This window comes from Anarhichas minor, unplaced genomic scaffold, assembly GCF_050575085.1.
Source record: "Anarhichas minor isolate MPS153535 unplaced genomic scaffold, ASM5057508v1 ptg000027l, whole genome shotgun sequence".
Lineage (NCBI taxonomy): Eukaryota > Metazoa > Chordata > Actinopteri > Perciformes > Anarhichadidae > Anarhichas > Anarhichas minor.
This window is the reverse complement of record NW_027466473.1, coordinates 19856788-19868866: the sequence shown is the minus strand read 5'-3', so window position 1 is coordinate 19868866 and position 12079 is coordinate 19856788. Positions and strand designations below refer to the sequence as shown.

At 39.0% G+C, this 12079-nt stretch overlaps 1 protein-coding gene across 3 annotated transcripts; it reads left to right on the top strand.

Annotated features, from left to right (window-relative positions):
- Window positions 1–425: 425 nt before the first annotated feature.
- rab24 (RAB24, member RAS oncogene family) lies at window positions 426–11396 on the top strand. 3 transcript variants are annotated; one of them, XM_076102448.1, is made up of 10 exons: window positions 473–491; window positions 645–792; window positions 1918–2039; window positions 3365–3433; window positions 4330–4408; window positions 4752–4819; window positions 4917–5016; window positions 5912–5962; window positions 7388–7447; window positions 8302–11396. In XM_076102448.1, exons 3-10 carry the CDS (start codon window positions 1923–1925, stop codon window positions 8370–8372), a joined length of 615 nt encoding a protein of 204 aa, XP_075958563.1. In that variant the 5' UTR covers window positions 473–491; window positions 645–792; window positions 1918–1922; the 3' UTR covers window positions 8373–11396. The 3 variants fall into 3 exon arrangements, with proteins under 3 accessions (XP_075958564.1, XP_075958562.1, XP_075958563.1); XM_076102449.1 differs by having other exon boundaries at window positions 426–792; window positions 8305–11396; XM_076102447.1 differs by having other exon boundaries at window positions 430–792.
- The last annotated feature ends 683 nt before the right edge of the window (window positions 11397–12079 follow it).

Here is a 12079-nt window from a genome sequence, read left to right as displayed (position 1 = left end):
TCTATGTGTTGAATCTAAGTAGTATTTTTTATTTGAATCATTGTATTGCCATGGGATGTTTGTTATGTTTAGGGTTGCTAAACATATACCGTGATACTTTCTGAGATGGTTATCGTTACAACCCTAGTTATGTTTCGAAAACCAATAAAGATAATGCTGAAAAAATGTGTGACAAAAGTTGGCAAGTCAGCTAACTACAGTCAGAATTATTATGTATTGTTTATGCTTTTATTTCTTTCTTATCTTCTGCAGTTGTTAGTTTGAATATGTATTATGCTGTTTCTTATTGACAATTTGTGAAATTGTGCAAGTGCAACTGTTACTATAATACAAATTAAAAAACACATCAACACATCCGGTAATTGTCTCACGCAATTCGGGCACTTCCGGTTCCTGGAAACCACCGCCTCTTTGGTTCCCACCCAAACAAAAAAGCTCCGATGGAGATTTCTACCCTCAGAAACAGCTCTGTCTCCGGCCAGCTAATCAACGTCAGTTAGCTTTGATTGTTATTAAAAAAAATCGAGCTTCTGTTAGCTCGGCTACTACCTCTTTCTGTGACGTCACTGTAACTAACTTGGCTGCTTTGTAATTTCACCAAATTGCGCAACAGTCAGTAACTAGCTATAGCTGCTGCTTTTCAGTCTCCAAACAGCAGCTCTGGAGAGATGACAAGCGGTTTGTCGGTCACCGGCGGCTCTACTTCCAAACAGGTCTGACAGTCCTGGCTCGGATCGGATCGGTTCGGCTTGGCATGTCACGGAGGATTTGTTGAGTCAAGCTAGCTACGAGGTGAGTGTTTGTGTGTGAGGCTAGCTTGGTTAGCTAAAGGTTGAGGCTGGTGTTCTGGCTGTGTCTTGTTTGTCCCAATGAGGACAAGTGGTGGAAGAAGTACTCTGATCCTTTACTAAAGTAAAAGTACTTATACCACAGAGTAGAAGCTCTGTTACAAGTAACAGTCCTGCATTGTGATTACAATATTTAACTCGTAATTATCAATGTATTCAGTGTTATTAGTAATTTGACAAGTAGAAAGCTGAGAGAATGTTATGAAAACGTACTGTACTTGAGGTACTTTTACTGAATTTGAATTCATTTTCTGGTTTAAACTACTTTATATTCTATACGTTTACCACATAAACCCTATACTTCTACTTCACTACATTTAAGAGGCATATATTGTACTTTCTACATGTATTTGACAGTTTAAAGATTATAAACAAAACATGATCCGTTCATAAGATATATTATCGTACATAGTAAAATGTGCTGTTGCTGTAACATTAAAATGCTGCTTACGTACTAAAGCATCAGTCATAAAGTTCCAATAATATGATTTATAATAATATAACTCCATTCTGTCCAACAAGCACATTAACTTTGATACTGAAAGTACAATTTGCTGGTAATACCTTTGTACTCTTGTTACTCTTATTTGTAACAAGAGTGTTTTTACTGAGTGCTATAAGAGTACCTTTTCCACCGACTGTATCTTTATAAAGTGAATATTTTGGGCTGTTGGAAGAAACTAGAGGTTTAAGACTGGACTCTGGTAACTCGTTACAAGCATGTGCTCATGTGTTTTTGACATATTCTTTAGTGGCAGTCCCACTTCACAATTTGGAGGGCGAGACAAAGTTGTGGCAATTACAGTTTGGTTTCACTTTCATGTTCTCAGCACCATATCTTAATAACAATACATAGAAATACATCAGATATCTGCAGACACAACAGGTGACACGGACCTACAAATTTGAAATGCATGCAAATAGTTTTTATGATTTCATTAGTATTGCCACTCATTTGTTGTCTATCCTGTCTTGTCATCACACTGAGCATCCTTGTACACTAACCCCTCCCCCTTCTTCCTGTTTCCTCTGCTGTGGTCTCATCCTGGGCTTTTCCTCCACACTCCAGTTACCATGAGTGCGATGCGTGTGGACGCCAAAGTGGTGATGCTGGGAAAGGAGAGCGTGGGGAAGACCAGCCTGGTGGAGAGATACGTTCATCATCGCTTCTTGGTCGGCCCGTACCAGAATGTGAGTGTCGGCTGCTCCGCTTCAATTTCCATGCCCACGATGAAAGACATTATTTTTATATATTTCGCCCCGGGGAGGTTGTGGTAATCAGGCTCAAGTCTGTGATCATCTCAAAGCATAGAAGCACTCACATTAACCGATGCTGCATTAGACAAGCGTATTAAATGTTGGAGCTATGCAGACATGCCTCTCTCGTGTCCTGTTTTTATAACTTCACAGTTGCTTGAAGCAACACAGCAGCTTTGGGAGTATTTAGACGAGGAGTGTAACGATACACCAAAGGCACGGTTTGGTGGGAATTCGGAACAGCTGTAAAAAAACAAACAAATGCATAAGGATCCGTTTCTATTCTTTCATTATGAACAGACAGTAGTGCAAGTGTCAAAGACGGACACAGTCGTCTTGCTGAGGACTGAAGGAGCATTTTGATCACTGGCAACTTTGGTGAACTATTTTGATTATTAAAATAAGGGATAATTTTAACACTCCTGTATTATACTGTACGAACACTAAACAAACACTTTCCCAAAAGGCAACAGGTCACAATAGGCTATAAAACCGAAAAGCATCTCTTATGCTGTGAAACTGAAATAAAAAATGAATAGAATAATAAAACATTTCAGTTAGTTCCACCGTCGCAATATACATACCTTCAAAGTAAACAGTTATGTATTGCACTGTATTACTACAGTTATGTGTTGCACTGTATTCAGCAGTACATTGTGAACTAACAGTCCGTCCTCGTCTTACACACAACTCTGTTGTAGCTGACCTTGCACCCACAAGCTGGTATTCCAGCGCCGCTGTTTTATTTGTGTTCGTCATATTGATACTGATCCGCTTGTTGTGCTAATTTTAGCAGATGTGCTAACTGCATATGGCTTAAAGACTCGCGCTTATGAACTTTGGTTCCGCTTTATGTGCATCATTCTATATCCCGTGTGTTCTGCATGCACTGAACCGTAACGATTACACAAACTGTAACAGCACACGGACTTCTTCACTTTTTGCATTATATATTTAATTTATAAAGGATTGAATGTTATTGTTTTTGACTGTCAATCTACACGCAATAAGTTGGAATGACGAAAACTAAAATCTCTCAATTACGTAAACACTCAGTAACCAGGTTAACCCACACTTCCACCGTACAGTATCTGCTGATTACCAGTTCACAGCCAACTGCAAAGAAAATGTAAATGTCTTTATTGCAGGGTTATGAGCAGAAGCTCCATGTTATCGTTCAGACAGAGTTCCCACAGTCTACAGGGAGTCCAAACATTTCCATCCATGAGTGTCTGATCCCTATTTTCTCTTCCTGACAGACTATCGGTGCTGCTTTTGTTGCCAAACCAATCCAGGTGGGAGAGAAAGTGATCACTCTGGGAATATGGGTGAGTTAGAGGCGACCGGATATGAATGTTAGTCTGTTTTCTGCATCCGTCCCACAATTTGGCAACAGATTCAGCATTGTACTCCTATAACGTTGTCTGACTCAAGGTGGACGGTTAAAACTAAAAAAGGATCAAAATAAATACAGCAGAACCAGATTTATTGTCTTTGTTTTATACATAATTTTCCCATCAAAACCTGGCGCCTACATTACCCACAATGCAACTCAACCACAGACCATTTATTTTGAATCCATGGTCTTTTTATTTGTTTATCTAAGTTTTCCAATAAGATGAATGGTATAAATTCAGCATTAGTATTAAAAGTTATTTAATATTTTCAGAGGAAATGTGGCTTTGAGACTTTATTAAAGTAAAAAGAAACATGATAAACTTGTAGACTATTTGAACAACTAGTGAAGGTACCTTTTATCATACACATGATGATGAAGAGTAATTCTTCTTCTGTGTTGGATAAATGATAAATGCATGACTTGCATATTACAGTACCTTATCTGTAGATTGATTAGACTTAATAAGCAATTGTCAGTTTTATTAAATAATAACCAAAAGAAACAGTTGAGGTTTAAGTTTTCCCTTTAATTTATTGTCTTATTGTTATTTATTTACATATTGTTTTATTTCTAAATGCATTATTTTGTGGAAACTTGTTAATAATGACCGAAATAAATGACTCCTTCTAGGTGGTTCCAGAACTTTCAGAGCATTTAGGGGAAATGAGCTTGGAGCTCGTCACACTGGGTATTACGAGGCATTCAAAGCCTGCATGGGGGTTCTAGGAGACTGTTAACAGTTATTATCAGATCTCAGGTGTGAGGGCCGAGACATTACTGGAAGATGGATCTCAATATTTTTCTTTCTCCGTCTGTCTCACTCAGGACACGGCTGGATCAGAGCGCTACGAAGCCATGAGCAGAATCTACTACAGAGGAGCCCGGGCTGCCATAGTCTGCTACGGTAAACCTGCACTCATCCTAATCATCTTAACGACAGCACTCGGGTGTCAGAACTCTGGGAGCTCTTTTAGTATTTGGGCCACAGCTGAATGCATTTGTAAATGAACATACAGAACTGAATGCACATGGTTCTTTTATATGTAAATATATCAGCGTTTACCATCCAGTTGTTTGTGTTTGTGTTAAACCTTTACTTCAGCCTTTAAATTCCTTTTTTACGTGACTCTTCATTGAGAGGAATCAATAGCTGGTGGATGAGTCTTGGCTCTGAGTTCTGGCTTTGCTGTCCTTGTGCGCTTTATGCACGTTTGTGTTTACATACATATCTTATTTCTGACTTTTAGATATGACCGACACCAGCAGCTTCCAGCGAGCTCGGTTCTGGGTGAAGGAGCTGCAGAACTGCGAGGAAGTAAGAGCTTTTCTAGTCTAAAGTTAAATGTAACGGAGCTTAACTGTAACTCTGTAACATTATGTTGTGTTTCTCTTGACTGTGTTGTTTCCTCCAGCACTGTAAGATCTACCTGTGTGGCACGAAGAGCGACCTGATTGAGGGAGATCGAAGCCTGCGGCAAATCGACTACCACGATGCTCAGGACTTTGCTGACGGTAAATACCGTCTCCCGGTTATAAACTGGTCACTATACTGGTGCTCTAATCTGTACAGAGCTGTGTGTGATTGATAATGTACAGTACTGTCATGGAGCCTTCATTTAGATGTCTGACCAGCAGAACACAACAGATCGATGTGGTTATTTTAGCTTCATATTTGTACGTGTGCACTAACACGTTGTTTATATATTATGCCACACTGATAGTTTCCTCTCTTATTAATGTATAAAATCCACACTTGAAACACCCTTCACGGGGTCTGCAGGGCTGGAAAAGTCTTAGCAAGCGTTGGATTTTGTATCCTCAAAAAAAAAAAAAAGGGCATTATAACTTCAACTGTACGTTTTTGTATCTGATTGCAGGCTTTCAGTAGCGAGGAAGCTCATCGTCTCATAATATTCAAAATCTTAAATTAACCAGTTTTATTTGGTTAATCCATTAATGCATTTTCTGCCACTCATCTGGGTCGAGGTTGCTTTGATTCCATTAATAATATTCTGAATTTTTTTTAAATATACTGCTAAGAAATACTGACTTCTGGGGCCTAATTCTTCAATCATGCTTTCAGACTTCGGCCGGTAAAACTGTGAAAATGGGTAAAAACAAAAATATCTTCGATTGAACTTGGTGAACTCTGCAGGAACCAGTTTAAGGCTTTACATTCTAGCCGTGTTAGCAGAGTTAATCTTTAAACCTGAAAACAGGTTTTACTATTTACCTGGACATTTGAGATTATGTTACTGCCCAAACTGGGGAATGAATAGATCCCCAAAAGGCTTCTAAACGTCCTGAACGTGGTTCAAGGATATTAAAAAATGGTTAACCTCTCTTTTAAACGTTTGTGCAGCAGCCCGGCTGACGTTTAACCTCCCTGCTTTGGTTTGCTTCACAGAGATCGGTGCGCTGCTCTTTGAGACCTCCAGTAAAACAGGAAACAACGTGGGTGAGTCACACCTTCAGTCATCCTGCAGAACGTATTTAACACGGGCGGTTGGCTGTGATCACAGCTGTATTTATTCACGGACTGTCAATTGAGGAAGTGAGTTTCCCTCAGAACTCTTAATACTGACAAATGTTGGCAACTTTTCAAGCAGATAAACTCACTTGATTGTCGTAACACAACACCCATCCACACATAGACAGGAAAAGTGTCTTTCCTGACTATCTGCTGTTTGGAACATTTCAACTAGAAAGTCTCCATTAAGCAAACTAGTTTCACAATCTGTCACGATTCTTCAGCACCTCACGGTGAGAGGGAGAAACAGGTTTTTAACCCCTCTTACAACCTCAATAATAACATTACTACTTCTTCCGTACACTTTCAATTTTCAAGTAAACATCTCATCATTCTATGCGTGTGCACTGCGTCACAGAATTATCTAATAAATGATTAAACTGATGAGAAAATGTAGTTGTATCATTGTGATAAGAAGGGATGAGTGTCCCTCATGTCTTGATAAAACCATTAAGAAAGATGTCATGGACAGCTATAGCGTCACTGTTGCACATTCACTGTCCAAAACGAACTGTAGAAGGAGCTGCTGCTGTTGGTCAATCAAACTAATTCAACTGAGCTTTAAAGTCAAATTTCCCCAAGGAGAAGTAAATAAAACTAAATAACAGAAATTCTTCGATTGCAAACATTTAAATAATATGGAGGAGGGTAATAGTGAAGTGTTTGCTATTTGGAAATATGTCCGATTGTGAAAAAGGAAAGTGCATGAATATGTAAGTCAAATTGAGACATTGGTCTCTCATAGAGACTGTTGTCACAAAGTGAGAATAAAGTGATTTTCTAACCCTCAGTGGGAACTCTTATCCCACTCACGTTGTCAGAATCTGACTTCGATGACAGATGCACCACAGAGAGCCGTCAGTGGGACCAAATCCCTGTAATCACAGTAAAAGATATTGTGAAAGATAATCAGCTTTTGAACAGAGATCACCACTGAGAGCCTCTTTTCTGTTCAAGCTCGACAACACCCAACATCATGTACGAGTGCATTTCAAGCTTCACAGATCAGAAAAGAGAAACAAGCACACGCATGTGAACATGATATAATACAGTATACCGTGGACCATGAGCTGAAACACAACATTAACACGTGTAAAGTAGTCAAATTCCACTTAAGAACAACAGTAAAGGCTTGTTTGTTTCTGGCGTAGATAATGTAATGGTGACAGTGTGCTAGGCTTAATGGAGGAAGGGTTTTTGGAGCCTCTCTTATCAAACATGCTGCTTGTTTGAAACTAAATGTGGCACAGTTATTGCTTTTTATAAACCAGGTGTTATGAACCCGAGTGGATCTCTTTTTAATCCGGTCTTGATGGAAACTGACGAGCTTCATTCTTTCATCTGCTTTGACAGACGAGTTGTTCCAGAAAGTTGCTGAGGATTACAACACTACTGCCTTCCAGTATATGACACGTGAGTATTCTATCCACCAAAACTCAGGAATCCTTCAATGCAATCTAAAAAGGGGGATTTTTGGACCATTAGACCCCGGCCGTGACCACCAGCCCTTTGTTCGGCTCATTTTCTGTAACCAGTGTAGCATTAAAGCACGGTGGAACTGTCAAGCTTGTCGAACCGTCCATTTACTAGCTAGCTTGTTAATTCCACCGTGCGTTAATGCTACATTGATTACAGCTAAATAAGCCGAACAGAGTGGTCACTCGATGTGCTTTCCTACGCTGTGAGGAGTGTGTGGATGAAGCATTCAATTGTTACGTGTTACTTATTTACTCCGGCTCTCTACGCTTCGTAACGTTACTGCAAAACCTCGGTGAGTCGGCGACTTGCCATAAGTCGGTTTGGTTTATATGGAAGTTAGCGGTCACAATGGCAAAGGTACACATGTAAATTGTGTACTTCACATAATTCTTCACGAGTACTTTCATGTTTTGCACTGCTATATAATTTTGTACTTTTACTGATGTAACATCTTGAATGCAGGACTTTTACTTTTAAGAGTAATTCTACAGTGTTGTAAAAGTACTATACATACAATACACTTCATCACGATGTTGCCGATCTCTCTCATAAAGCTGCACACTAAATATCAAGCAAGGTGGTTAGCCTAGCTTAGCATGAAGACTGGAAACAAGTAGCCTGGCTCCAGCCAAAGGAAAGAAAAGCAGCTCTAAGGCTCACGGTTATCTTGGTCGTTTAATCCAAAGTGTGAGAACGTTTATCTAAAAAGGGGCAAGTTTTCCTTCACTGATCCCAAAGCTGCTATAAAGACAAGCTTTTGAACATAAAGTCTCTTCCTGTTTTTGCAGCAGAGGAGACGGGAGTGGACTTGGGCCAGAAGAAAGACTCGTATTTCTACTCCTGTTGCCATAATAACTGATGCCGGGGCAGCAGGAAGGGAAACGGAAGCGGTGACCTTCCTTTGGCTGGAGGAAAAACGTGGCTAAGATGGATGGAAGAAGTCACAGAAGAAAGAAGAAAAGAAAAACAAAAAAATCAAGCAGTTCTGTTAAAAACTTATGTTCATTTCTTTTGTGCCATAAAGAACTGACGGCTTTAAGACTTTATGGAAGAGGATCTACTGCAGCTGTTACTGGGTGGGATAGAGGGATTCAAACAAACAACAATTCCTCATTTCCATTTTCTTCTGCAGCTTCTTGACCGTGGAAGTAAACGTGTCTCTAAAGCGGTGGCGTTTATCAATCTGCAGTTAAAAAGATGGATCCCACTGAACACGGACTGGCAGAGAAAACTTGATTGATTGAGCGAGAAGTGCAGCGCGTCAGGAGGGTGAAGAGTTTGTTTACAGCAGTTCATTTTTGTTTACCTGTTTAAACCCGTCTGTCAGTCATCGTCGATGAAGCCGACACAAATGGAGTGAAGCCAAATGGGCTACAAAAAACGTACTTAAAATGAATTTCTTTTTGCAAATCTGGTACAACTCATGAATGAATTGATCCCAATGAGCCTTATAAAGGCATTAATACCCCGCAGTAGATGTATCAAGAGAGCTGGATAGGGCGCTACCACGCTGCCGCTGGTCATGTGTGGTACTGCAATATGTTTTATTCTTTAATATCATTTTGTGGCTTCTGTGCTGGGTGAGTGACTTTCCTTCAAATGAATCCAGTTGTTCTAATACATCCATAGTGACAGCACGCACGCACCAAACCTTTCTGTACGTTTGCAGCATCAGCTAAGAGATTTAAAAGCGACTATAACAACATCTCTAATTCAATTGCATGGCCTGAGCTCACTGAAAGACAATGATAAAAGGACAGTTACTCTTTCTACATTGAAGCTCTAAATTATCCATTTTACCATTTCAAATGCAAAGTACACATGTGGAAATGTGACTTGTCAACTTTTTCTTTCAGTGAAATGTTCCTTCGAAGCTCCGAAAGGTTTTTAAGAAACACTGATCAAAGTTCCCTTCCTCTGTGGTGAGAAACAGCATATTTCACCAACACAGGAAAAACACACTCTGTGGGTGAATGTTGTAACGCGGCTCAAACTGTCATCTCAATGTCCTCGGAACAATAGTTACAGCTGCATTTAACTCTAATTTATTGCCTTTTAAGTTGTGCTGCCAGGAAGACGTGGGGAAATAAATTGACACAATATGAGTTTCCTCCATGTTGCTGCTTTGATGTGTTGACGTTTCACGTTTTAATATTTTGATGCACAATATTTTATATTGAGGGCTGTTTAGGACAGACCGGTGTAAAGTACGAATATGTTGTGTAAGATTAAAAGCTTGTTAAAATAATGTTTAAAAAGCGCTGAACGATTTTAAAGGGATCGAGCCACACGTTTGTTTGCCTTTGTGTGTAATATCTGAGCTTTTTAAGCATTTGAGTGAAAAATAATGGCAATATACTGTTTTTAAAAATCTAAAAATGTGTTGCAAATCATGAATGCATCACGGCCTACAGAACTCAATCTGTGGCGCAAAGAAAACATTTTTTTGTATTCAGTTTCCAGCAGCTTATTCCACTTACAGATGATTTTGCTGGTTTCAAACGTCTCCGTAGTATCATCTCACGTCGTACATCTCCACCCTGAACGAAAACAAACATCTACATAAAAGCTTGTGCCTCAAAAAGGGACGTTACAATAAGCCAAATAAAATCACTTGAAATCAGCAAAACTGTCACTGGAATCGACAAATCGTTGAGCCCATCACCTGTGCTTTGTACTGTAAAACATAACCTGTATTATAGTCATTTAAAATATAAACTGTCCTCTGTGGTGCATTCAGGGACTTTGTGACATGTCAGAATTGATCATGACCCAAAAAGCACAGATGAGCTACACCACTGGAAATAAATAAAGAGACAAAGTCTGCAGGTCTTGAAAAGTCTTGAAAAGCATTAAATTCAGATCCCTAAAAAAAGGCCTTACAAGGTATCAAAGTCTGATATATTATTTTTTTAATCGGTTAATTCATCCATCAATTTGCTTTGCTTATCTGCAGTGAATTGATTAATTGTATTACTATAAATGTTGGTTATATACAGCTAAGAGGTACAGACAAACATGATATTAATGTTAAAACTTTATTATAAATAATTGTAGGCCTTACTGTCTCCACTGGTCATTATCATTGAAAAAGATTAAATTGCATTGTGGTCCTTACATTAGTTTTGTGAATGCAGAAACCCTGTATTAAAAATGATAAAACAATAAATCTAGAAACTTAAACTATGCATTGGAAAATGTTATGAAATAGGCGAGTTTGGGGTTTTTAATCAAGGAACATGTCTGCTCCTACAAACAAGTGGGAAATGAGATCTAAAGAAACTACTGAAGTGAAACACCTCTTTATTTTGTTAGTGTGATGTTCAGCCGTGTCATTCTCATCCCCTCCACCTTCATTGTGCTGCAAAAAATAAATAAATAAAAAGTCATTTACAGTATTTAAAGTTTAAATCAAGTAGAAAAATGAAAAAACATGACTTACTTCCTGACTTGAACCCGATCACTACACAAGCTGATTTACACCGGAGACCTCGTTTACAACGTTCCTGCCGTTATAATAAATGCTGATTCATTATTTATTAAAGATGCCATTATTTTTGCAGCGCTGTGTTTACTGTGAATGTATTGCTACATGTTTACACTCTTGTACAGCCTGGCCTGTGATTCATCTTCTTTGTAAAACTTAATTTAAATCTTCAAATGTATCGACACCAGAGAGCTTCTTCATCGGTTTCCACTTTATCTCTGGTAATTTGATAACTTTTGTTTTTTTTAACTCACCTGTGGCTCACCTACACAGATTCTTCTTTCAGCTGATTAGACCTCTCTGGCTTCCCCTTCCTGGCTGAATCCAAAAGATATGTCTCAGACAACACCTACAAAATGTGCAAAGTGAAAAATAAAGTTTACCTCGGCATCTCCATCTCCTGTTTGATTGTCAGATATCTGGTATTGTTCACTCCGACTGCTGTTTCCCTCCGTTACAGAAACAATTGTGATATAATTTAATTAATAACGAATTTAAAGCCACATATGATTCAAAAAGCCTTATGTCATAGAAATAATGTCGAAGATGCTCAGAGTCAAAGATCTATATTTCCTATGCTGCTTCATGTTGAACACAATAAATAAAAAAAAGAACGAGGCCAGTAAAAAGCTTATTTCATTACTTCTTTTTCTTATATATTTATATATAGCAGTTGTTTTAACAGGTCAATAGTTGAGATCCAACGGGTCATAATTACACTGGAATGAAACACTGCTTGTTGGGCAACTGTAAAAAGGCATTAGTAGGGACACTTGGCTCTCACAGGCGCCAAAACCATTCCTTAAAAATAGCTCCAAAGAAAAACACGCTAAGGCATTGGCAGATAACACACAGACAATACTAAGCTTGAAGACAGAGCGAAAACACATGTGGCAAGAACATATACTGGAGTAAGCGTCACGGCAGGAGTCCGTCGTTTCAAGCGTCCCGTCGAAGACTTTTCTGTTTCCCCGTCATCACTTGTGCCTCACAGAGCAGTTTATAAATAATGACCACAGAGCACACGCAGTGCAAGACTGACTGTTGTGATGGATATGAGCTTCTGGAGTGTCCAACCT

Bases quoted from the DNA above. Each gene is read 5' to 3' on its own strand.
- rab24 (XM_076102447.1), top strand. From the start codon at position 1,923: ATGAGTGCGATGCGTGTGGACGCCAAAGTGGTGATGCTGGGAAAGGAG. The intron at 4,820-4,916 runs GTAAGAGCTTTT...TGTTTCCTCCAG, and splicing joins AGCTGCAGAACTGCGAGGAA to CACTGTAAGATCTACCTGTG. The intron at 5,963-7,387 runs GTGAGTCACACC...CTGCTTTGACAG, and splicing joins TAAAACAGGAAACAACGTGG to ACGAGTTGTTCCAGAAAGTT.